Genomic DNA, 25488 nt, shown 5'->3' with positions numbered 1-25488 from the left:
CATCTGTTTCCAATTGCATTCCGACTGAAAGGGGTTTCCACCCCCCCACCATACTCTACCGTGTTGTATGTTGTTCGAAAGTTTCTCTCATAAATTTATACATACACACATTTCCCACCAAAAGTGAGCTTCAATTTGGCCGCACGTACATTAAGGCCAGATGTAATTTCATCCCGACACATACACACACACACACACACACACACACACACACACACACACACACACACACTCACGCACACAGTGTGTTCTATTAGTTCACTCCCGGTGACGTCAACGGGGTGTTAACACGGCGCTCATCGTTCGATTTTTTGCTTTTATCTGTCGTTTCTGTCAGTTTGGAGTTTTGGAAAAGTAGGCCTCGCTTGCCGCTCTGTCACGCCAAGCTCCGATGAGCATCATCGAGCAGTCGATCATCACTGAACCAGTAGAGTGAAAGAGAGTGTGTTCGTCCCAGGGCGGTGCATGAACTGCGCCTCTGAAACACACGTTTTCCACGTCCCTTGCGCCCCAGTAAACCAGCTGGAACAACGGCAGTGAACCGGAAAGTGATTCCATTCCAAAAACCAGTGAATCTTGTTGAACCAAAGTGTGTGTTCCTGCGTTTGTGTGTGTGTGAGTGTGCGTGCATAGAACAGCATCGAATCCTTGCCCTTGTTGCGTGTACGGTGTGCGGACGTGCGTGCGTGCGTGTGTGATATGGTAGTACTGCTGGACCCAAGACACGCCAGCTACAAGATGATGGTAAGTAGCTTCCGCTGCTCCTTTTGTTTGTTGCAAAAACCGCCGCTTTTGGTGGGCCATAGAACCACGACTTGAACATGAACTGGCCTCAGGTGGTCCACAGGTTGCTTCGATCAGTCACAGCGTCCTTCGGTTACATCGATAGACAGAGCCTACTCGATACAACGATGAACGATTCCAAAGGGGTCCTTTTCCCGTACGTTTGATCAATTTCTTAACTCCAACTCAGTTGCTGGTGCTGACCGGCTGGCTGGAGCAGTGTAATGGATGGAGCGGGGGGGGGGGGGAATGGTGGCGAAGGTGGAGTCGGAAATGAAAATAATTTCAAAAACACTCTCTCGGCCACCACAACCGCCCCTGCGTTGCTTTTGTTGCGAAACTTTTCCGATCCCGGCCTCGATTCCGCCCTCGCTATCGCTCCCCGCCCTGATCGCGAGGTTCCCATTTTCATGGAGCCCTGGACCAAGAACCAGAAGAAGAAGTAGTAGAAGAAGAAGAGGAAGAACAACAACAATTGTAACTGGAACTTGCGAGCGAAGATATTTATATCGAATATTCTTCGCCAAACATTCTTCCGTTGCGTTCCTCCAGGTCTTCAGGGCAGGGCGCCCCGGGGGTGGTGGGGCTGTGAAATCGGAAAAAGTGTTTGCCCGAATGCCAGATTTCAATGCGCGGGGGACGGGGGAGTCCAGGGGGGTTTGCGGGTACACCAAAAGCTGGCGAAAGTTTTCAGGCGCACCGAGGAAAGCAAAACCCGGGCAAAAACCGGGTGGAAAGCAACTTTCAGCAACTTTTAACAAGCCTCGCCGGTACACCGGAAAGGAGGAACAGGAAAGCTGTGGTCTGGGTTTGGATTCGGTTGCCGTGTAACGTCAACGCCATTGTTGCCGATCGAAGGATCGATTTGCTGCCGACGCCTTTGAGCGGTGTTACTGGAGCAGGAATGTCATCCGCTTGCAATTCATTTCGCGACGATAGTTTTCCCCGTCCCGTTGGTGGAAAATGTCTGCACCTGACTGCACCTGAAGATGGTTGGCTAGAAGAGGAGGTCTTTTATTCTAAATTTTAACGATCACACCAGGGAGGGCGGCCCAGACCAAACAAAAAGGGACCAGAAGACAATGGAGTCTCGGGTTTTTGGTGCCAGTGAAAGGAGTAACCCGTGTGCCATTTCTTAAGAGCGCGAAACGACCCCCCCCCCCCCTCCACCTTCCATTGCATTACTTGGACGGCGCTGGAACAAAAGCCCCCAAAAGGATCGTCGTCGTTGTCGTGGCACTTGACGCGGTGCATTAAAATATTGATCGTCGGGGCTGCTGCGATGCGCACGGACAAAGCGCACATCATAGAACAGTCATCGTGGTACATCTTGGTTCTCACCTCAACCGACAGAGGGAACATGTCAAAGGCGTGAGAAGCATTCTGCCGGTGGTATCACCGACCCCATTTTTTTGTTGCTTCTTTGTTCGTGCAAAAGCAGGGAGGGTTCAACAAGTTCTAACACGTCAGACCAGACCCCATCGTCTTTGGCGCGGAAGTTTTTCGCAAAAATAATCCCTCAACTTTCCTTTGCTTCGATGTCGTCTTCCGCCCCAGGAAGCATCCATCATCCTCTCTGGTCGTCGTCGTCCTCTATTCGGGGGGGGGGGGGGGGGATCTTCTTTTCATTTCCTTTTGCCGGACTTTGCTCGCTGGTGGACAAATGGTGCATGATGGTGCCGTTTTGAGGGGCATTGATAGTCCGATAGTATTTTCGCTCGCGAGATGCTGCTTCTGGATGCTGGATCAGCTGATTCGAACGTGCCGGACATTGCCGAGGAAAGAGGAGGTCCTATCACCATCAGTACACGTGTGTGTGTGTGTGTGCGGCCGGTTCAATGGCACACTAATCATAAATTTGTAATTTGTTATAAAAACTTTCTTCAAAACCCTGCTTCAAAGGGTCGCAGCAAATGGAAAGTTGTCCCCCCCTCTGTGTGTGTGTGTGTGTGTGTGTGTGCGCCCGAGAACGAGACACACTCACCCACACTGTCACCGTCCGTTTTTCAGAACGGAAAGACCGCGAACGAACGGGACGAGCTTTTGCAGGGAAAGTTTTCTAAACGACCACCTCCGGTCGCCCCCAACTGGGGCTCAACCATAATTAACGTATTCAGAGGCTCGCTGCCTGCTGATGAACGCGACGACAAGCTCCTCGGAGGCAGGCAGGCAGGCAGGCGGTGAGGTTCTGCCGGAAAACTTCATTTGCTTCTCGTGCCCGCCCTTCGTTACTTCGTCGTTCCAGGCCTTTCAGCAGCGGTGCAACACCCACCGCGGTGCTTTTCGTACATAGCGACGCGCACGCAAACGACGTTACATTGTTGTCGTCGTCGTCGTCGTCGTCCTGTGCGTTATCACATTTACATTTTCCGAATTTCCCAACCCCTGCCTGCCCGGAAGCTCGCCGTGTGGTCGTGTGTCGCAGCAGCATAGCGTAGCATAGGCGGCGCGATCTTACTGCATAAATAATCCGTGGAATAAGCACACAAAAGGAGTGCCCTGATTGCGGCCTCCATCCCCCGAGTAGGAACCTTCACCCCACAGCCTAACCCCTGGGCAAACTAGCCGCTTTTTTTCTCTCTCTCGCTCTCTCTCGCCGTTCTGGATCATCGTTAGCTGTGCGTCAACATTATGCTTCAATTCAACGATGGCGAATGGAGCACACACTAACAACAATGTGCAGCCGGAGCTGAAAACCGATGACGATGACGATGACGACGTCGACGACGACGACGACGAACACGAATTGCATAATGCACCACCAGCCACCAGCTTCGCTACTCGTCGGCAAACAATGGTGGCCACTGCCGCCACGTGGCGCACCGAGAGCTAGTCTACACACTAGTGACACCGAATGACGGTCACGTACTGCGTGGAGTTTGTTAATTTTGCGTTCGGTGATGCTACGACGAACAGGACGACGACCACGATGATGATGATGATGATGATGGTAGTGGTGGTGGTAGTGTTTGAACAGCTTTTCCCGGGGAGAAGAATGTCAATTAATTCAATCCGCACCACCACCGTACCCCGTTTCTCTTGCCCAGCCTCCCAAAAATAACGAACCAAATCTTGACGTCTCTCTGGCCGTCGCCGACGTCGATTTGACCGAGAACGAGTGGAGCGACCTGCCTGGCTGTCTGTGGTCTTGGGTTGGGTCCTCGGTTTCCGAAGAATTTAGAATCGCCGGACGCCAGGGCAGGCGGGCACGGCCCGGCCCGGCCCGGCCCGGCCGTCTCTGAAGGACGCTGGCACGCGGAAGGACGTCGTAGCCCGCTAGCCCGCTAGCCGAACGGATGGTTTGATGCATTTTTAATGTTTCCAATCAAAATTACTCTTCATTATTAATCATTTTGTGGTGCCCAGCGCCTAGCCTGGGCGCTTTAAGCCGGTGCGCACCGCTAGCCCAACGTCGCCGTGCCTTTTCACCCAGTAGGTTTGCCAGTGGTCGGGACGATGTTAGCCTTGGGAGCGATTTGCGTCGACGAGACCGGGAGTTGATGAACTGAAGCGTCGTCATGGTCGTTATCGTCGTGCCCTCGACCGACCGACCGGCCCAGTCGGTCGATGCTTTAATTCTTCATCAATTTCTCGGATAACTCTTGGACGCTTTTCCGTCGATCCCCGATAGTAGTTTAGCCTTGGGTAGTGTGTAATGAAGTCGAACGAAACGCCGGCGTTCTTATGAACTTCCTGCCCTTTGCCAGTTCCAATCTCTGTTGGCTTACAATCGATACGCCTTAAAACTCGTAAACCAGCAGCCAAGTTCTATTCTTTTGGGAGAAGGCTTCGGACTATCGCCGTGGATCCGAGGATTTTACAATCTTTTGGTTGCTGACAGCCTGTTAGGGGCAGGATTCGCTCGCTTGTTTGTTGAATATTGCATTTTACATTAAATTCCGATCAAGATATACACACACACACACAGAGACCAAATGGTATCCCCATCATGGCGCTTCGGTTGCATGCGTTTTTTTCCTCCTGCTGCTCCTGGCCATGCCTAATGTTTGCTTATCGTGCCCGGCAAACAATGGTATTTGAAATTGAATTTCGAATGCAGCGCAGCTGTCGGTTGGCTGCAGGTGGTGCAACACTCCGGACGGCAATTTGCCATCCCATTCCGGGTGGGGCCATGTAAAAAAAGGATGAAGTTCCCGGGAGTTCAATTCGATTTATCCTAGATCTACGGGATTGACTTTTGTGCGTAAAAGTTAAATTTAATATTCAAAAGGCCAAACAACAGTGGCGTGGTATTAGTATTAGTGTCGTGTCCCCTGAAATACAGTAGTGAGGTCTGCTGCATCTCAGCAGCAAAAAGTGTAATTAGGATGCAGCCGCTGTACGGATTGTGTCGGTTATGTAAGAGCACAACAGGCCCCAGGTTAAGCCAGAACTCCAAAAAAGATGTTTCATCGATGATATCTGGCGCCATTAACTAGCGTGTTCGGTAATAACCAGTAACGCTCAGCCTTCTTCCTGATCCAAACGGTCTCCAAAACGGCAAATCAGTTAATACGACATCACGCGCCGGTCGTCGGTGGCATTCTCGGGAGGCAAACCGTTGGCAAACGATCTGCTCGACACTCCCGCATAGAATTGCCTAATTGAGAAGTACTGCGAGTGCGCGCTGCGCAGCTTCCTAGACTCTTTGGGATGGTGTTTTCCACCGGAAGAAAAAAGAAAAAATGCTCACAATTTTCCTCCATCGAGAGTCCATCGAACGACGCCATCGAAAGGAGGAAAAGTTGTCGATGAAAAATGAAGCACTCCTACCACTTTTCTCGCTAAAGGAATGCAAATTGGGGACGACGTGCCCTGCCCTGCGCCCTCTTCTCCGACACGATGGGAGAAATGAGAATGAAAAATCGATTCTCCAGTCCCCTCGCCGGACAGAGAGCCAAGCAGGCAACCCGAGCGCGCAAAGGATCGATCAATGTTGATTATGATGCTGGTAAATGGTAATGCTGCGGTTGCGACGATCGGACGATGATGTTGGATGATGATAAAGGTGGTCGGATTGCGGTACCGATGCCGACGCCGCTTTCGATGCATTTCACGTACCAGCTCGAATTATAATAAATGGGTCAACGTGGACGAGTGGAGAAAAACAAAAACAAAAAAGATTCGGGAACTTGCTGGCAGGCAAGTCCTCCGCGCTTCGTTCGTGTCACCAAAGCATCTTTCGCCGGTCACGGGGCTCCGGTGGGTTTGCTGGACTTAGCCGGAGAGGCCATTGCTCGGGCTCATCCGGTAATTAATGATTTTAATATTCTCCGCAGGGTTCCGCGCTTCTCCGTATTGAGCTTTTAAGTGGAGGGTTTTCTAATTTCGCCTTTTCTTTTTTGCATTTGGGGAGAAGGAACCGCCATAATGTTTGCCCAAAGTGAAGTGAGATTCCTGCAGCATATGGAACGGAACCTTAATTTTAAATTCTATTTTTTTTAAAGCATTCTACCCTCGTGTACACGCGCTACGGAAAAGGCAAAACCCCGGGAATGTGTAATCTCGCCGCAAACTTCCTTTTTCGCATCCGATAACATTGCGCCATCGGCGGCATCCGTTTTTTTTTTACGCCTGTGCGCCCGTTCGCCGTTCGGGTGGTAATCAGCTTTTATCAACCTGACACCAGGGGGGAGAGAGAGAGAGAGAGACAGAGAGCAGCGGAGAGAGTGTTTTTTATAGTTTGTTTTAGAAAAATCCCTCTTGGACCAGCAGAGCACAGAGAGGGAGTGCATAGTTTTGGTCCTTTTTGCTGGTAGCGAAGCCGATCTGACACCAGAGATGCAGAGACCAGAGCCTAGGGCAGCGTTTGATCTCATCCTCTGCTCCAGGCTTCAGGCTCTCCAACAGGGAATGTCCGTCGGTTGGTGTCGAGCAGTGTGTGTGTGTGTGTGAGAGCGAGTAGCGCAACTAAAAAATGTTTGTTGTTCTGACCAGCAGCAGCAGCAGCAGCCGAGCCTGTAATTGGATGCGATCCAACATGTCGGGATGTCGAGCCTCCGCCATCGAACGTACACCCTGCGTATTAACTTGCGGTGTTTCGCGATACATTACACCCCAGTAGCGCACGCGTGTGTGTGTGTGTATATGTGTGTCTGAATCCCGTTGTTCCACGAGACCTGTAATCTCATCTCACAGCCAGAGCGAGAGCGAGAAGACGCGCACTGGCGAATCGATGAATTTTATATGACGACACGCGAATGAATGGCATGCCATTGGATGTTCACCGAAGGCAGCACCGCTTTCATTCGCGCCCTCCCCTTTTTGCATAAGAAAAGCGTGAAAAATCGGCATGATCATGATGACATGGTGGTGGTGGTGGTGGTGGCCCAACCCAAATCGAACCCTCTCCTCCCTCGTTTGATGCTTCTCCGTGTGCCTTGCTGTATTATGCATGCACACCACCCCGGCACCATAGTGTCCATTGATTGGTTTCGGGCACTTTGGCATCTTGGCATGGAGGAACACAGTAAATTAGATCACGAGCAGTGCCCCTTCCGGATTGGAGGGCTGCGACAGTGTGCTGCAGCAGTAAGATATCAATAAGTCAGTAGATGATGATGCTGGTGGATCTTTTGACTATTTGAAATCGCGAAGCAAATTTCTTGTTTGGTTGTGTTCCACCAGAAATCACATGTAAATAGGTCTGTACACATGCAGAGACCTTGATTTGTTGGAGTAGCTTTGACGGAACTTTGAGTTCGCTGACACAATCCATCGGAAGATGTCACTGAACTGACTTGTTAGCCGTGCGGGCTGTGTTAATGGCGCAAAACACACACAGACACACACCTCCAGAAAGAATGAATCGTTGCATCGCTGTTCCCGTGCGTCCAGGGAGGGGTCGTCCTTCCAGAGTCCTTCTACTACTAATAGTAGACGCTGACATGGCCTGTCGTCCTCCTTGTCATGTCACTCACAACTTACAGGCGCCGCGGAGCAGAGAGAAATCTGTGTCAAAACGGACAACATTGTCCGCTCGACCAGATTGCTACTTTGACGCAATAATGTATTCTCGCCACCACCAGCACCGCCACCACTTCCACCATTGTCGCCTTCTTCTCCGCGCGCCAAAGTGTACTCCCCATCCCCGTAGCTAATTGGTTATCGCACGAAACATGGATCTTATAAATAGAGAATGTGTTCTGCAAGGAGTAGTACTGGCGACGGCGGCGAAGGCGGCGGCAAGAATGGTGTTGTGTATGGCCGCCACGTGGAAGAAGTGTTTGCAATGTGGTTGGTTGCTTCATGATGATGATGATGGTTGTTGCTACATCACTCTACTTCCTCCCTTTTCGTCCGGGTCTCCGGGCCCCGAGTCCTGAATTCCTGGAATCCGCGCGTGCCCTATTTCTGGAGCGCTAAAGGAGGAGCAATCGGGGCACAATCGGGCGACAAGGCAGCGAGGCGATTTCTGAGACGATCGATCGTTCCCCCCCCGCGTGAACCCGCGTGAACAACATGGCCGTCGGTCGTCGGTGGTTTGCCCCGACGGTGGTAACAACGGGCACCAACAATGGGATATTAATTCTAATTTACGCCACACCCACCCTCCATGAAGTGAACCCTCAGGGGCGTGCAAAGAACGGCCCGGTTGGTGAGCTTAATTGAAAGATCGATCGATTGCCGCGGTTTCTTCGTGTTCTCCGGGCCGGGTTTCTAGGTGACAAAGTATAAGTGCAATCAGCGGTTGTTAGTGTGGCCCGCCGCAATGACTGAATTTCTTGGAAACCGGTGGCCGCGACATTCGGGCCACGGCCCGACACAAAGCGGCGGAGCTTCCTATTGGCGTCCATTTTGGTGGAAAATTTGCAATTTCTTCCGTCAATCATCGTCACCGCGCCACACATCGCGCCACCAGCACACTGCACTTCGAGGAATGTGTGTATTAATGCTCCGAGTCCGAGTTATGCTAAATACATGCTTCCGTTTCCCTTTCGCTAGGGATCGTGGGGATACTACGGTCACCTGCAGCATCAGCAGCAGCAGCAGCAGCAGCAACAGCAACAACAGCAACAGCAACCGCCGCAACAGTACCATCAGCATTATCAGCAACCGCAACAGGGCTACGAGTCACCGGTTCCCACAACACACCTGAGACGATCACCATTCGCTCAAGTATGTAGTCCGTGTAGAGCTCTGCCGCGGTTTTCCGGTTGGCTCACGGATCATGTAGTAATGTGTGTGTGTGTGTGTGTGTGTGTGTGTGTGTGTGTGTGTGCGTGTGTGTGTAATTGATCAATGCCTAGCTGGCGGCTAGTACGCATGCATTCATTACCTACTAACAGAAGCTGTCCCTTGCACTAATGATGCCTTTCGGTGTTGCGCGCGTACAATGCGTACAGACCACATACTAGGAGGGCGTAGTATGACGCCTTTTGGGAGCCTTTGGGAAATCCATGTTCTAATGCAAATGCAATGGGCATTGATTAGGCAACAGAGAGAGAGTGTGTGTGTCTTTGTCGTATTCATGATGGTTGGTTGGGTTTTAGGTTCAATACTATGATTAGCCTCATCGGGGGCTTTCGGCTCACTTGGTTCGTTCATCTCAGTACTGGCTGCAATGTTGTGAGTAAGGCGTTTGAAGTGCAAGCTTCACATTGACCGTTGCTTTAAGGCATAAGCATTGAGTGGTTCATCGTGAAAATGGCAATTGAACAGATTGCAGAAGTACGGAACAGTTACAGTCAGTTCAAAATGGATAGTTCATCGAACTTCTTCTAACGAAATATGGTGCTTTATGCTTAATTTATCACAAAATGAAGGTATCGGTGCAGAGTAGCGTACCTCCCCAACGTGAAACTTATTTTTCAAAAGATTCCTATCAAATTTGCCTCTTGGAGTCGAACGAGAAGAACCATTTTTACATGCAGGATCCGGGTATGGTACGGTCTGTCAACGGGGTGAGTTCCAATGTTCGCGCACTGCACATAGACCGGACCATCAACACGCAATTGGGAGCCAATATTTGTCGAGTGTTTTTAATCAATCTAATTCGATTACACCATTATGCTGACCATTTCCGTCACCAAAATATCCTGGCATCATCTCTGCTCCATCACCAACAGTGTTTGCGGGACTACCGTTTCTATTTGTTCGTTTCGTTGTCCTCCCTTTGCCACCGGGGCCTTCGCGCTACGCTGTTATCTAACCGCACGTGGTCAGAGGGGTTAGTGTGTGATGTCGAGAGAGAACCGTGCCCGTTCCGATGACGACGGCCGCAGTAGTAAACGAAAGCGACCATGGCTATTGACCAAGAGCACACACACATACACACACACATAGACACATCCATGGAAGGTGGACATTTGCTACGCTGCGTGTCACTGTGTCCACACACACCATCGCTGCGTAAGGGTGATGATTTGATTAATGGACTCGACGAGAGAAGAGGACTGCTATAGCGGGGCGTTGTACATGTGGCGCGCAGTCCACAAAGTGGCGTGCCTGATTGATGGTAGGCGTCCCACCGGTAGGTTACGTCCTCTGGCTGCTACACCCAGGACCGCAGGAGCTGATAACATTCTTAGCCGCCCCCGGTTGCAGCACAATGCAATCCCCGTTGTCTTCGGTCGGGAAGAACGGGTGCCTCAATTTCAATAAATTTGCATAATTTTTCCGTCAAACTGTGACAGTCCCAGGTTGGTCCAGACAGGGAGTGAGAGGCAGCAGTTTCGGATGCGATGTGACACGGGGGGTGGTGAGTAAATTCCCCCCACCGCTGGCCGACCGTGATAAGTGATTTTTCATCCATTTCATACAACATAATCCGGTCCATTAGCAGCAGGTCCTCCTCCTCCTCCTCCTCTTCCTCGCACGGTCTGTCCCCGTGTCGTGTGCTCGTGGGTGGGCTGTATGGTTGGGTGGGATGGGTATATGTTAATGTCACGCGTTGCTATAGCCACCGTTGGAACCACCGTTCACGTGTCGACTCGCACTTTGTGAACTCACTTTTCGCTCTTTTCATAGGGCGTGGCGGTGGAAGGGAAGCAAATTGTCTTTCCCATTCTCATCCGGAAATGTGCGCGAAATGCTGTTCGCTGGAGGATGATGATGGTGTCAGGTTCGCGTTCTTCTGCAAGATTCATGTTTTCGCACCATTTACTCGCGAGTCAATGAGTGCGCGCCGCTGCCTGTCTGTTGTCAAGGTGATAATGTGTGGCATCCAGTCTCTTCGCTACGAGACACACACACGCACACGAGCTGTTGGTTTCGATTTCCACATCGCTTTTGTCATTCCCGGTATGGCGCGCATGTTGGAATGGAACGGGCGTCGCTCCTTCCTCATAAATATGAGCTCGATCGGAACGGAATCAACAGACCACCTAAGAGAGACTAAAAATAGCAGTCTTTGCTCCAGGAATAGTTATGCTGTATTGAGCGTTTGGCACGCGGTTCCAATTTGTTCCAACGTTGAACTTGCTGCGCTTCTTGAGCATTGTTTTCATTTGGAATCGAAGTCCGTTGGGAGTTGATTGAGCTTGCTGTTTGGCAGTATCAAGCTGCAGCAATAAACGCTCCAAATTGACGTTTTAAAAGCCTTTATTAGTTCCAATTCTTTAGATTATTTATTTCATTAGAAAATTAAGCTAAACTTTTTCGAAATGTCACATTCAGCCATATTGGGTAGACGTTGTAGGAGTTTAGTTTACCATTTGTAACTGGGTTCTATTAAGGACACTTTCCTAAACTAAACTTCCGAATTGCTGCAACTGCGTTAAAACTATTGTATTACTTTGGCGTGTAATTCACGGCTTGTAGCGACGACTTCCTTAAGTTCTTTTCGCTTCGCATCACTAACGTCCTAAGATTACATTCGCCATTTGATAAGCCAGCCGTAGCAGCCTTAAGGCGTAGAGGCGTTCCGTTGAAAGAGGATTAAAAGCTTTCGACGTTAAGACCAGTGTTCCGGCCGTTTGCCAAGTGGAAACGCCACTTTGAAGTTTGTGTCCCGTTCACCGTTGGCCATAGGCTAGTAGGGAGTTTCGTGGGAGACGGTCCGGTGCGCTAGCTAATTGTTTTTCCGGCTTCTTCTCATGTCCTTCCCCTCGCGAAGGATACGCCAAAGTCAGCGACCAACGTGGAGGCTGCTGCTACCGCGTGTTGTTTTTTTGTTGTTGTTGCGCGAACCACACACACCGGACCAAAAACGCAGGACGCGGTAAACTTTAAATCTTGCCCGAAAACGAAGAAAAAAACAAAATCGAGCCCCGAGAGCAAGGAAAGCTCATAGTAGAGGTCACGAAGCGACGGTTGAACGCCGTCGTAGGACGTCAATGTGGGTCCGGGGATAGCGGGCCCCGGAAACTCTCCTGGTTTATGATGACCTTTTATCGACGCTAATAAAAATCAAATTAAAAACAAACAACCCAACCGAGGGGGTGGTTAGCATACTTTTCGGGCGGTACCCCGAAAATGGCGTGCGTGTCTCTCTCTCGCTCTCCCCGTCTTCGGAGGACTTTTGATAGTACATGCATATGGTGGAGGGCAGCAGCAGGTAGGGTGGTGTGTATTCGCGTCAAGTCCTTGAAGGAGGAGTAGCTGGTTTACGGGTCGCTTAATCGCCAACAGTGGACTGAGCTGGCTGGCTGGCTGGCTGGGGTGCTTTAATATGGGCACGCCGCAATATTTTACAGTCCCGCGCGCGCACCATGAGTTCTTTACTGCTCCCCGCGGTACGCCGGCAAGAAGAAGCTCGGCTCGGGCGTCCCCCTTTATACGTAACTTCCGCTACTTTGCGTTGGTAAACAAAATTCGTGGCAGCCTTTCGGGGACCTCCCGAACCGCGCGGGGGGACGTTTGCAAATGAGCCCTCGTGGTCTCGGGGTTTTGGGGGTTTTTTGGAGTAGTAATCTTGCCGCGAGCGCGGCTTGGATTTTGGTAAATTGTTTTTGTTGCTGATAAATTATCGTCAATATTGATGTAGGAGAAGCAGCCGCCACCGCCAAGGGCCGGCCAAGAGATCCCGCCGAGGGTCGATGGAACATAAATATGTCAAAGCGTCAGGTATGTAGAGGAGAAGCTCCAGGAAAAGGGGAAGGGGATGGCGCATAAAGTCCTAATGTTGGCATTGTGCCAACGGTCACCGGTGCAGCAGCAGCAGCAGCCAGTTCGTTTGCAAAAGCACATAAAACTTTCAACAAACGCTTCAACCACCGAACAGCAGCAGCAGCAGCAGCAACCAAAGGCTGACTCTCGGCATTCGTGCACGTAGTGGTGGCGGCTAGAGAGGAGCGTGGAATCCGAGGGTCACCGAACGCGTCTTGGAGTAGAAATGTGTAATTTCAAATTCCAAAAAAAAAAAGCAAACCATCCTTGAGCACATGAATGCAGCTCGTCGTCGTCGTAGTCGTCGGTGGTGATGGCTATGTTTTAGTGCTCTTACATCCATTCCCTTGCTCCGTGCTGGCTGGCTGGTTGGTCGATTTGCATACGAAATCCCGATTCGAGATTGAATCTTGGCAGAAGCGGGCACTCCGTCTCTGTCTGTCGGTCTGTGTGTCTCTCTGCTCACGGAGCAGCACCCCACCCTGGCGACCGAGCTGCATCATTGCGCTTGATGATAACTCAATCCCCAATGTACGCGAGAGAGGGGAAAATACTGGTGGGAACTTCGCGGACTACCAGGCCATTTCAACCAGCAAAGATTGGATCCTGGTGCTGGATCCTAAGATGCTCTTACAATCCCGTATACAAGGCGTAAAACAGGTTTGAGGTGGCCGGAGAAACTGGTGCCGTAGCTTCTGGAATCGTAATGGCGGGGAAAGCAGTCCAGGAAACATAGAACATGCAGCGGGGAGGGTTTCTTGGTTGATCGATTTTCTGGAGGCTTTTAGGCAGACATTGGCCGCCGAATAATTGTAGCTGGTTCGCATACACATACATACCAGTAGTGACGCCACCAGCCACCACCACGGAACAGTGGATCATAAATATGTTTGATTTAGGTTCCCGGCCCCAAACTCGTCCGCTCGGTTGCCACTGTGTTTGAAGTTACGAGTTGCTTTCGGTCGGTCGACAGCATTCGACCGAGGGGAGGGGGTAGTATCGCGCCACTTCTGGGCTTCTTTTGAGCCTCTAGTGGGACACTCTTTTCCCCCCAAAAAGCACTGGCGGTTGGGGGTATCTCGACGACATGTCGCGGAACAAGATTTATTTTATTAGCGATAACCAGGAGCCGGGGGGCCATAGAGCCAGCTGTCGTCGTACACTCGCGCCGATGTTGTTACGCGACGATGTAAGGCAACACCATCTTCTGGGTTTGGTTGCGACTTCGGATGGAGAAAGCTCGATATCCCCATCTTCGATGGCTTATTGCAGGGCACAACAGAACAGCTAGGACTTTGAGACACGAGTTGTTCGTTCGCTTGTTTGATGTTCGCCTTCGCCAGGAGGGAATGGAGAGGGTTCGGATATCTTGGGTCAATATCGATCCATTTGACCCCGAGCGCGCCGTCTCTAGTCTGTGTCCGGGATATCCTGAATGGCGCTATGAATCCTTCCGCCTGGAGTCGCGCGGTATCATCACACGTCCGGTACTTTGTTGGATTTTGTGACGTATAACGGTCTGGGATTATATGCAAGATGTCGAAGAATGTCCATCCCGGGGGGGGGGGGGGGGGGGGGGGGGGGGGCATTTCTAGGATCCATTTATGGGAGAGCTTCGTGTGGTGCATTCCGGCCATCGTGGGACTTTTTCTTCCATAAACTCTATTTTCCTTTTTTTCCAATAAAACTTCTTGTGATCCTTTTGTGTGCATCTGTTAAGAGATTTAAGTTGTCCGGAGTCTTAAACACATTGAATCCAAAATGAGCGAAAGACCTTTTCTCGGCATTCATTAACATTTCTTTTCTTTCTCTTTCCATTCACAGGTAAGTCCAACTACTTGCTGCAACTACTTCAACCCATGCAGAAACGGCTTCTTTACTCGACTCGATTCGGTTTTATGCATCGTAAGGTAGGGAAGATGCAGCGGCGGAACTCGAGGAACATTAAAACCTTCTCGCTTGGTAGTGTCACCGGCGACAGACACACAGAAATGCAGGATAGAGGGAACATTGTCACTAACTTTTAGTGGAGTGTAAAATGAAAAAGGAGGAGGAGGAGAAGCGGCCAGCAACCATCACACTTCTAGCGTGTGGTGCCGGTACTTCGCCACGGTCCGTTTACTGCAATGCAATTTGCCATTTGCAAGTAATCTGGCGACGCCGACGAATCACCAAGAAGCAGCGCGCTACTGATGGCCATCGTTATCAGGCAATCGCTGCGGCCCAGGACCGCGCTTGGTAATTATCGGATGCAGCAGCCAGAAATTAGTTTTCCGTTTCGGTGGGCGTGTGGTGCCGTCCGGCCCGGCCCGGCCCGGCCGAGGGAATGCGCGCTCTGACTACATGATGGATTGATGCGCTGGTACCCCGAGTGTTGCATCAGTGACATTTGCTGCTTCCGGCCGGATGGCTTACATTCGGTATGCTCGGGCCATAAACCCATGATGATGCTGCTTAGCAGCAACCGCACCAGATAGGAAAGAAAAAAAGTTTTGAGCGGAAAAGGAAAATTAGACTTTTCTCTTCAAGTTTTCCGACGACGACGGGGCCGACTTGCACACCCACTCTAGCCTCTGGTTCGGTGACAGCCTGGCGCGTTCGAGCGCCAAAGTTTCGCAGAAAGCGACCAAGGGAAGGGCCAGAAATTATGCCGCAACTTTCTGCTGCTGGAGGTTACCGGCTGTTGTCGTTGTTGTTGTTGTTGTTGACGTTGTTGCGGTAGTTGTTGTGTGTCCGCTGTGCTTCCTATCGCGCTCGTCTGCGCGTTGCCAACGGGACAAAGTTTGTCGGATGACGTTGATGTTGCTGATGGTGGTAATGGTGGTGGTGGTGGTGGTGGCTATCGTCGCGGTCGTGACACGTTTCATCGTAAGACACACTCCACGGACCGGCAGCCTATGCTGGCAGCACATAATTAACAGTGTAATTATCTTATGAAATATTTGTTCTGATAATGAAACAAGCTAATTATGCTTCGGACCTCCACTTTTAGCCGACAGCGGCATCGGGCAGCGCTGTTGCTACTGGGGACCTTCTTTGTAAAGTTTAAATTTTCGCACCCATCTGGTATCTTGATTCCCGTACCGACCCAACGGTAGGCACTTAAACTGACAAGATTTTGCATAAACCGAGCGACCGATCGAGGATTCTAATCGTAATCGGAGCTCACGTTCAGCGCACGGCACGTTCCAGGTGATGGGTTGATTGGGTTCATCGGTTTATAGTTTGTATGTTCCGCTTAAGGAACTTAAAATGCTGTGAAGTTTTAGAAATTATAGTACTACGAGTTTCAAAAACTTTTTGTTGAATAATTCCGTTCATTATCAGTCGCACATTAGTTCCCTGGAATATTCTACGTAGAGTTTAGTATTAGAATAATCCTACAGAAAACTTCAAAAACTGAATCAAATCTAACAGTACTCTCCATGTGAGGTTCCCAAAAAACAACTCGTGTTTCTCGTCGTCAAATGGAAAAGTGGAACATAAAAACAACACCAAGGTTCCCTGTAGTTCCTTTACGCCTAGAAATGTGACCTTGCATGTGCGGCATTACGAGCTCAAACATCAAACTCGCAGGCCACCCGGAGGCTCGGTACAGCAACAACATCAACTTATGGTAATAACGATTGGCCAAAGCGTAATTTCTCCACGAGCAATGGCTGCTGCCTGGTACTAGTCGGCCGGTCGCCCTGAAACCTACCAGCATCCGATCCAATTAATGTACCGAACCCCACCATACCACGTTCCATCCCACCCTGGTTGGTGCGCTCGCACCCTCCGTGGAAATTAATATCCCGAAGAACGCAAGACATTTGCACTCGGGGGGTTATTAACATTTTTATTAGTAATTTTGCGTAAAATATTCGCCGAAGGAGTCTTTCCTTCGGAGTTGACTCCGAACCGATGGCGTGGTGTTGGTAGGAAAAGCTACACACTAATGGGTTGCGATTGCGTTAATGTTGAAGGTCGGTTGGTCTGATTGAAATGGAAACTAACCCAGGGGTAGAGGCGCAGTATTTGACTCACTGACAGCATCACTGTCATCATTCAAGTGTCTCATTTCACCGTCACTCTCTTGCTATTCTCGCTGCTAGCTTCATGCCTGGCCGACGAATCCTTTTGCTGTACCAGCGCTAGACTTCCGGGCCCAATTTGCTTGTATCGATCGATTGGATGGAAAATTCATCGTTCGAGATCTGTGATTCTTGCTCCTTTAGCATCCTCCTGCTACCTGCCCTGGCACACCAATTGGGGCATTGAAATATGTGTGAAATACAAAATTGAATTAATTTCGCGAGGAAAAAAATAGCCAGAGAAAACTCCATCCCTTCATCCTTAAAAAAAAAAGAAGCATACCACTGGTTCGCTCGGAAGCAGAAGCCAGCAAAAAGGGGAGAACCAGCTGTAGGGGGGGAGGGGAGGTTCGCGATGGGCTTTTCCGGTCAGCAACCGTTCGCTTCGGACCGGAAATGGGCTGACCTACGTCATCGGTAGCGAAGGGATTTATGGGCTTTCGCTCAGGCTTCCTGTGCTTTCGCTCAACCCCCCTTCAGAACGCCCGGAACGGGACGACGAGGAACTTATTTTGCAAAAAAAAAGCAAACCATTTCCACCCTTCTCGCTCTCTCTCTCTCTCTCTCTCTCTCTCGCTCTCGCTCTGTTGGCCTTTTAATACGGAGAACAAATTCCTTTATTGGAGTCCATTTGCTGTACCGTGACCTCTCTCCCCTTTACCATAGCCGGAAGCCCTATCGAGCGATCCTGGAAAGTGCTGCTTTTAGTGCCCCCGGATTCCAGGAGCTACCTGGCCGGTGTTGCGGCCATTGCCGGACGATTTCGACGACTAAACGAAGCAATTCGGAATTTATAAAACCGAGAGAAACCTCGAGGGCTGCCGGGAGGGGAGCGCGCAACATGTTCGAAAAAGGGGAAGCATCTCAACAAAAAGGTAACCAATATTTGCAACCAAGGTCCAAGACCAATTAGCTCGACGATTTGCTGCCTTTTTGCAAAGGTACATCATACAGCCGGTCGGTAGGCTTCCTGGGAAGGTGTGCCACTTTGCTTTGAATAAGCATCGATACCGGGCGGGGGGGCCTTGGCGGCGGCTCCCCTACAACAATCCTTTTCCAGTTCAGAGACCTCCTGCTTAATCGTCCGGAAAATCGGGGAAAATAACGGCTCTCTTATCTTAGCAGTAAGCACGTCGGAAAGAAGGGGTGCGATGATTTGGCGGCCAATTGGAACATTGAAATGCGCTCAACCGCAAATATACCGCGCCAGGGAGAGAGAGAGAGAGACTTATGACTCAGTGTCACCGAGCACACTTTTTAATGTGATTGAATTCGCGGAAATGATGGCAAGCAGGAGATACAGGCTCCTCGCCTTTTGGCCTTTTGTGAAACGATCGAAGGTCCACACGGAAATCACGGGATTTGTCGTACAAGCGATTCGTTTCAGCATGTCGGTCGGTCGGTCCGGTTGGTCGTTGAATGAATTTTAAAACAGAATCGACCACACAAAGCATCCTCCTGCGCCGTGGATTGAAATGATTAGCTCTCCCGGACCCCAATCCTGGGCAACCTCTCGGTTGTTGGGCAAGGGTGCAATTTGTCTTTTCGCCGGCCCCCGGTCGGTCGTACCGTTTGGAGAGGATAAACGACGATTTCGAACGTAAACGGGTATGTGTCCCGCTGCTGGTGACTGAGGGAAACGAAATTTATTTTCTTTCCCCTGGAAAATGGCAGCTGTCGTTGGGTAGGGGAAGTACATGGAAGGTGGATTTGTAGAATCGTTCCCTTGCTGTCCTGAGCTTCACTCCGTGTGGTACTAGCTCCTCCTGTCAACCAGTTCGGTTCAGTCCGACGAAGGACAGTCACAGATGTAATGCAAACATGGCTGTTAGCTACCAACCAACCAACCGACCATCCTTACGGCAACTTGATACGGATCACGGTTGCAGGGTGGTGTTCGTTCTGTTCCTGCAGCATAGGGGATGATGGAAAGCTTTTAAAACAGAACTAGAACCTTACTAGGAACTCTCCCGGTGGAGGTCCACTAAGGGGAGATCACCGAGAGTCGACATCTCGCACCGGGAACACCGGAAAAAAACAAAAAAAACCTCCTGCAGGAAGTGAACCCAAGAAGATAGTGATCCTGCGGACCCCCCGGACCTACGTGACGTGGAATGCAATTCCACTCTGCCGACCGCGCTGGCCCTGGCATGATGTGTGTCGGTTCGTCGTCAGCACTATATCCCAGAGCGCGCAGAGCCCGTTGGTTCTCGGGGAAAAAAAAGCCCGGTCACTGCAACCCGGTTGCTGCGGCGGTCCGTTTGCCGACGCCGAATTCGGATGCAATTTATCGGACTAAAAGGGGATTTGTTGGCGCTTCCAGCCGTGGCCCTGCGCTAGGTGGCGCTTGATCGCTATCTGTGTAGGATTCATATTTCCCCTGGACTACTGGCTACATATATATTTTCTCTCTCTCTTTCACTCTCTTTGTACGTGTACACACATTTATCTACTTTCCGGAACGGAGGGTCGGCCGGCGGATTTGGTGCAGTTCCACCAGCGGACTAGCGGAAACTGGTCCCCTGAGCTTCAGCTGAATTGGGGGATCATTTCGGAATTTGCTCTGCCTGGACGGGACCTGAACAGCGTTTTGGGACAACCTGTTTTATTTTTCATATCGTTTCCGCGTGTTCCAGTACTTTCCTAGAATTTTAGGAATCGATTAGAAAAAGAGCGACAGAGAGAGAGAGAAAGAGTGAAAGAGGAAGAGAGCGTGCGGGAGTTTGTTACTAGGATCTAGGCTAACAACCGAACGTTCCAAATGTAGAGAGTTGTCCAACAAATTTTGCGCAATTTTTGGTTCACTCCCGGGGTCCATTATGAACGAGGAATGGTGGGCAGAGGTTTGGTCAATAAATCCCTAACCACACAGAGGATTCGATCGAGCGGCGAAGAGACCATTGGCTTCGCGCATTTGGTACAAAATGTCCTCAGCGCACACACACACACACAGTAGCTGCAGCGCGTGAGTGTTTACGAACGGGAATATCGGGATTACTGCTCTGAGATAATTACTTTCCTGCAATAATTTGTGTCTGTGTGTGTGTGTGTATGTTTGCTATGTGTGCATACCATTTGTAATGGTGTGTATGTGCGGTGCTATCGCATCCTTCCTGGTCATGTGCCGAGATAATGTGGGAATGCTCGGGGTAAACCATTTTAAATGTTGGGTTGGTCACCTTCCCAACGTTCCGGACACGTTTCAAATTTAATCGACACTTCATTCCGCTGTGGAGCTGCATGGGAGTAGCATGATCCTACGCCGTCAGCATCCTCATCCCCATCATCATCGTCATCATCCTTGTGCTACGAGGATACGACGGAGTGCACGGGGTCCTCCGCCGACCGTCACTTGTATTCTCGGGCGTCATGTCGAAAACGTGTTAACATGAACGGGGAGAGGGCAAAAAAAAATAGAAAAAAAGGTTTAGCCCCACCACCCTGTTTCCCCTTTCCGGACAGTGGTGCTCCCTAATGAGCTAATGATAACGATGGAAAACGATGCCCGACCGCCAGCAGCTCCTACCGAGTCCCGAAATCCTTTCCAGCGACTTGGGGTATGTATTCGCGATGCAGGAGGGTTTTCCGGTCTTCCGGACCTGCTGCCTGCGTGCGTGTGTTCTGACCTTCGCCGTCATCGTGGTCGTGGCTTTTGAGGGGCAACGGATTACAACAGCACGGTCAAAGATGGGGCTGAGCAGGATAAAAGAAGGATCCTCTCCCAGCAGTCTCTCCGTGGGATGGATGAGAATTTTCATTTTCAATCTCACGCAGCTTCGGCTGTGTGTGTATAAGCTGTTTAACCTAATTTTCGTCTCACCATCCTCGGTGTCCTGGCTTCCTTCCACGCACCTTCTAGTAGCTTTACAGCCCCCCAAGTTTTCCATCTTTTTTCCATCTTTTATACGATAGGTCTTCGCGAGCAACTTTTGTCCTCCTTTGGGGCTCATTTTCCCTTGTTTGAACATGCCCAAATCCTCGAGACTGCGTCCTGTACCTTGTCTTGAAGAAGTCTTTAAGGTTTATGAGGCTGGCTGGAAGATGCTGATGATGATGATGGACAAACAAATGGGACAATCACGTGCCCGCCCCCCCGTCGGTGTAGGCCACGTGTTCTTATCAGTACCTTAGGACCTTTTCGCCACCAACAGCGTCTCCTTGTTGTCATCGGCATCAGGATGTGCATGGCGTGTGTCGTGCGGAATGTCCGTGCCGTTGTCATGACGTTGTCCTTCATCGTCAACCCGGCCTGTCCTGGCGTCAAACTCGGGGAACGTTTCCTTCCTGGAAGCCCCAGAACGGCTTGGTAGCGGCTTGGTAGCGTCCTGCTGCTGCTGCTGCTGCAAACCGGAACAACCGGGCAAAACGTCAAAGTTTTTCAATAACCCGAGTTTCATCGCCACTCAACACCGCCACCACTACCCGTGGACGTGGACGGTGGACAGCTGCAGCTGATGGTGGCGAGAATTGGCCTGCTGCGAAGGGCTTATCGTTGTTTTCGTGCTTCTCGCTATCTTTCTCTCTCTTTCGTTACCGGTTGTGGTCAAAGCTACATTAAAAATAGTAATAATAATAATAGTAATCGTAATAACATTCGACGGATGCGTTTGATGGGCATCCACCACCACCACCACCACCACCAACGGTTGTCCGTGTGGTGCGTTCCATCTTCAGCTTTATCTCTCTGATCCATACTTCTCGGTCTACAACAGAACAGTTTGCGTCTTGGTGCTGGATACAATCGATCCAACACCGGAGCGCACGATTCGCGTTAGTGAGCAAAGTTTTAATCCACCAGCATTCCCGAAGCTGGAGCACTTTCTCCATTCGAATTTGAGATAATATCAGAAAGGGAGGGGTGATACGTGATAATACTGTAAGTTTGATTCGATCGTAGTTACAACGTTGTGTCGGGGGGGAAAACAAACAAAGATTACCACCAGAGACTTGGTTGCGAGAGGTCCTTACCCTTTCAGGATGTTTTTTTCTTTTCATTCGCATTGCATCGATACCATCATAACTACATCGCAATTTGTATTCGTCTTCACGTGCAACATTTTCATTTTGACGTAATTCAATTCTTTCCGATTCAAAGTCTAGTTTTTTTTTGACTCGAAAACGCCTAAAAATGTAAAACTGATCAAGACATTTAACTTTTATCTTCTCAATTTGCTGTACGAAGTTTAGGCAGACAGGCAGACCCGCAACAAAGCACACAGCGTACGGATGCATAATAATTCAGGCACTAGCATTAGAACTCCCTAGAGTGCAGTGCCGCTACCCACCATCAATCAACACTAGCCGAGCCGTTGAGAAGAGTGTGCACAAAAGTTTGCGAACACGAAGAACACACAAAACACAAAGCCCCTAATGAGGGAAAAACGTAAAATGAAAACTATTCTGGGCCGTGTTTTTCCACTATACTGTTTGTACTGCACATAGGAAAGAAAAATCGGAGGAAAAACCTACTGCTTCCTGCGCTCTCTTCGAGGGAGTAGCTAGGACATGAAAAGGACGCTAGCAACGCTCCGTATATACTGCTTCATTGCAGGCAGCACCGCGGCAGGGGAGCAAAAAAAAAAAAGCTGCGAAAAGAAACGCTTTGAGAACGTAAGTGAGCCCCTTAGGTCTAGCCACCTCCTGGGGCTGCTACTGCTGCCGTTGAATAGTTTCTTCGGTGAGCAAGTGTGCGAGCCTCTTCATCCGCGGGTCATGTTGTAGACGGGGCTCGGTGTCTTGGGTGTGGCGGTCATTGGTTTTATTTATTCAAATGACGCACCCCGCGGACCTCCGGTCTCCCGGACCACGCGTAACCTTTCGCGAACGGTGGTGGTGCCTTCAATGCCCCCCCCTCCCCCTGCGTCGTCACGTACAAATTAAACAACTCGCTCACGCCTCATTCGCCACCGTTGCCACCCGCAACCGCTGGGCGAGTGAGATCCTGTGGGTAACATCACACCAGCCACCAGAAACAGATAATGATGTGTAGTGTGGTAGTGTGCGCGCGAACACTGCAAGGCATCCGCAGTTCAGCAGCAGCTCATCTTCACTTTATTATGGTCGAAGCACGCGCACAAAGAAAACATGAAAGATATGTGCTCATTAGTCCGGCCTTAGCACGAGGAGGGTTTTGTGTTTTGCAACGGGGAAAACCCGGGCGAGAGAGGCCGTACCGAAAAGAGGAAAATTAACTTTCTTACGAGTGAGTGCTTACGTGAGAATTCAAGAAGCCCTGCCCTGCCCTGCCAGCCGGCTTGCCTCATAAGTCGCACAAAAGTGTGATGCCATGCAGTAGCGCGCTGCTATAGTGGTACTGGTACTCGGCGGATGGTTTCGTCGTAGCCGTAGTGCGTCCTTTGCAAGTGCAGCAGTAGTATTGAGGAACGAAAAAAAAGTCAAGTTGAGTTTAAGAAAACTGTGTCTTGGACTGGTTCGTTTTTATTATGAGAGGAGGTAAAATGGCCTTTTTATTCTGGTGCGCTTCGCCAACAGCAACACCAACCGCCATTTGTTTGCAGTTTTGACTGCTAAATTGGCTGCAAACGAGGAGTTTTGTCTTAACACGCTGCCGAGTGCTCTTTGAAGTCAATTCCTCCAGGAAAAAAGAAAGGCTCGAAAAGAAAATTCCAAAACGAATTCTAATGGATATGACCTTTCTTGTGTGCTTGGCAACGTCCAGATCGGGGGTTAGTTGCACACCATCACAGTACACATCCACAATGTGTGTGTGTGTGTGTGTGTGCATCGTGCGGGGTGGAAATTCTGTTCGGAAAATCCTCTCTGCAAACGAAGCACTTGTTTCTCCCTCCCTCAAGCAGCTACTGACTACTGTGCGCTCCGCACTCTGGTAAACGTCACAACCAATCGCACATCGTCCAGTTGGCAATGCTGCGGATGCACCAACGACTACTATGACGCCGTTGAACACGAACTACTATACTCAGTAGTCAAACGAGTAAACAAACCGCTGCCAGCGCTCTCGCGCTAGTTGCAATCTAGGCGCAAGCAAACAGCACGGTCGGCGAACGTGCCTGCCAGTTTATCCTCGGTTCTCGGTTCGGTTCGGTTTGTTGTGGAACGCAGCTTGGGCACAACCACAAGCTTCCTTTCCACGCTAAAGCACAAACCGCAGCAGGGAAGGGGGAAGCTGTTTTACTGGTTTGGTTGCTGAACATCATCCAGGACCAGACACACACACGGTACAAATGATTTTCCGGGCCAGTGTGGAATGGACGAATGGAAAGAAAAATATCTCTTCCGAGCATCATCCCCAGCGTTGACGAGAGAGAGAGAGAGAGAGCGGGCGCACGAGAAAGGGAGGAAAATCAAACAATTTTCTAGCGATAATTTTTGCTGCTCCATGAAGGAACGCCGAAGAAAAAAGCTCCGGGACGACCACAGGCCGCGCACTGCTGCGTCTCAGTCGTGCAGCAGTCGTTCGAGCACGCGTTCGAGCCTGGAACTCATTAATGAAGGCAGCATAAAGTTGGGCCCAGCAGCCACAGGGGTCTGTGGTGGTGAACCCAACGTACAGGACAACAGAACGAACCCACGAGCTGAACTGAAGTGAATGGAGGACAACGGCACCAACGGCTGCTGGCCGAGCGCGCTGAGCTTACTATTGATTTTCCGCACCGCACCTCATACCCTACGCTCTCTGTTTTTGTTCCGCGTCCCCGTAATGCAAACAATTATGCGCGATGGCGCTCGCGAAGTGGAGGCGACCGAGACCTGGCGCGCTCCAAGGAGCGAGCGAGCGAAGATGATTTTGATTTTGTTTGTCCCGGGTTTTTGTGCCGAAACGTGCCTTCCGTCCTTCCGGAAGAGATAAGTTTTCACACAATGGGATTAAAATAAACTTCGGGGGTTCCGGCGCAGGACATCGCATTCGAATTCAAACCAGCGGCACCAGCAGCAGCAGCACCAGCAGCGCCAGCAGTAGCAGTGCGAGCGGAGAAGTTTATTATGTCGGAGGAGAGGGAGCTCGCAAGAGGGAGAGTAGCTAAGAAGAATTGAATTTAAACATTTGAAACGAGGTCTGGTGCCTTGGTAACCCCTCCCTCTAAGAACCTAGTTCTGGGAAGTGCCTTTGGATTGACAAGTCCAGGACAACCACCACCGAGCCCAGGATGGTAAGTGTTTAATGGGGAACTTCCGCACAAACAAACAGTGGATTACATCTCGGTAATTGCTATTAATTGTTGGGCGTTCTTTCGCAACGACTTTTAGCTGCTTATCGCACCAAAGACGGAATGATTTGTCGGCTTTTGTCGGAGGACTTCTTGGCGACTGGAGCAGCAGCTAGTGTTCTACGGTATTACGTCAAACCGAGCAGCCCAGTATTGTCCCACGAGAACCAGCCGGACCCCAGTACTCACGGTTTACCTCGGGAATCAGAAGATATTACGCGAATCCACCGGAAAAGGACCTAGCCCCGTGATCCCTCCCCTCGGGGACGATGGTCTGATCTCTCCTCCCCCGTCCGGCTACCCTCCTGTATCACAAATTAGTACCCCAAAAAAGTCCGGAGACCGAAATAACATAAGATCCAATTTGGAAACCGAAAGCCAGGCGGTCGGCGGCG

General features: G+C 50.4%; 1 protein-coding gene across 8 annotated transcripts in view; it reads left to right on the top strand.

Moving 5' to 3' along the window:
- LOC125956735 (protein alan shepard) overlaps positions 1–25488 on the top strand; it is a 172411-nt gene that overhangs the window by 25008 nt on the left and 121915 nt on the right. For 5 of the 8 annotated variants that reach the window (XM_049688890.1, XM_049688889.1, XM_049688888.1 and 2 more), the window contains exon 4: positions 8728–8901. The exons of 2 other annotated variants lie outside the window; for them this stretch is intronic. In XM_049688890.1, coding sequence (XP_049544847.1) covers positions 8728–8901 — 174 coding nt within the window. Of the gene's footprint in view, positions 1–340; positions 745–8727; positions 8902–25488 lie in introns of those variants that run through there. One more of the 8 variants, XM_049688892.1, reaches the window with a different exon arrangement.

Source organism: Anopheles darlingi, chromosome 3 (genome assembly GCF_943734745.1).
Source record: "Anopheles darlingi chromosome 3, idAnoDarlMG_H_01, whole genome shotgun sequence".
In the NCBI taxonomy this organism is placed as follows: Eukaryota; Metazoa; Arthropoda; class Insecta; order Diptera; family Culicidae; genus Anopheles; species Anopheles darlingi.
The sequence above is the reverse complement of the archived record's forward strand: the minus strand, read 5'-3'. Positions and strand labels throughout refer to the sequence as shown.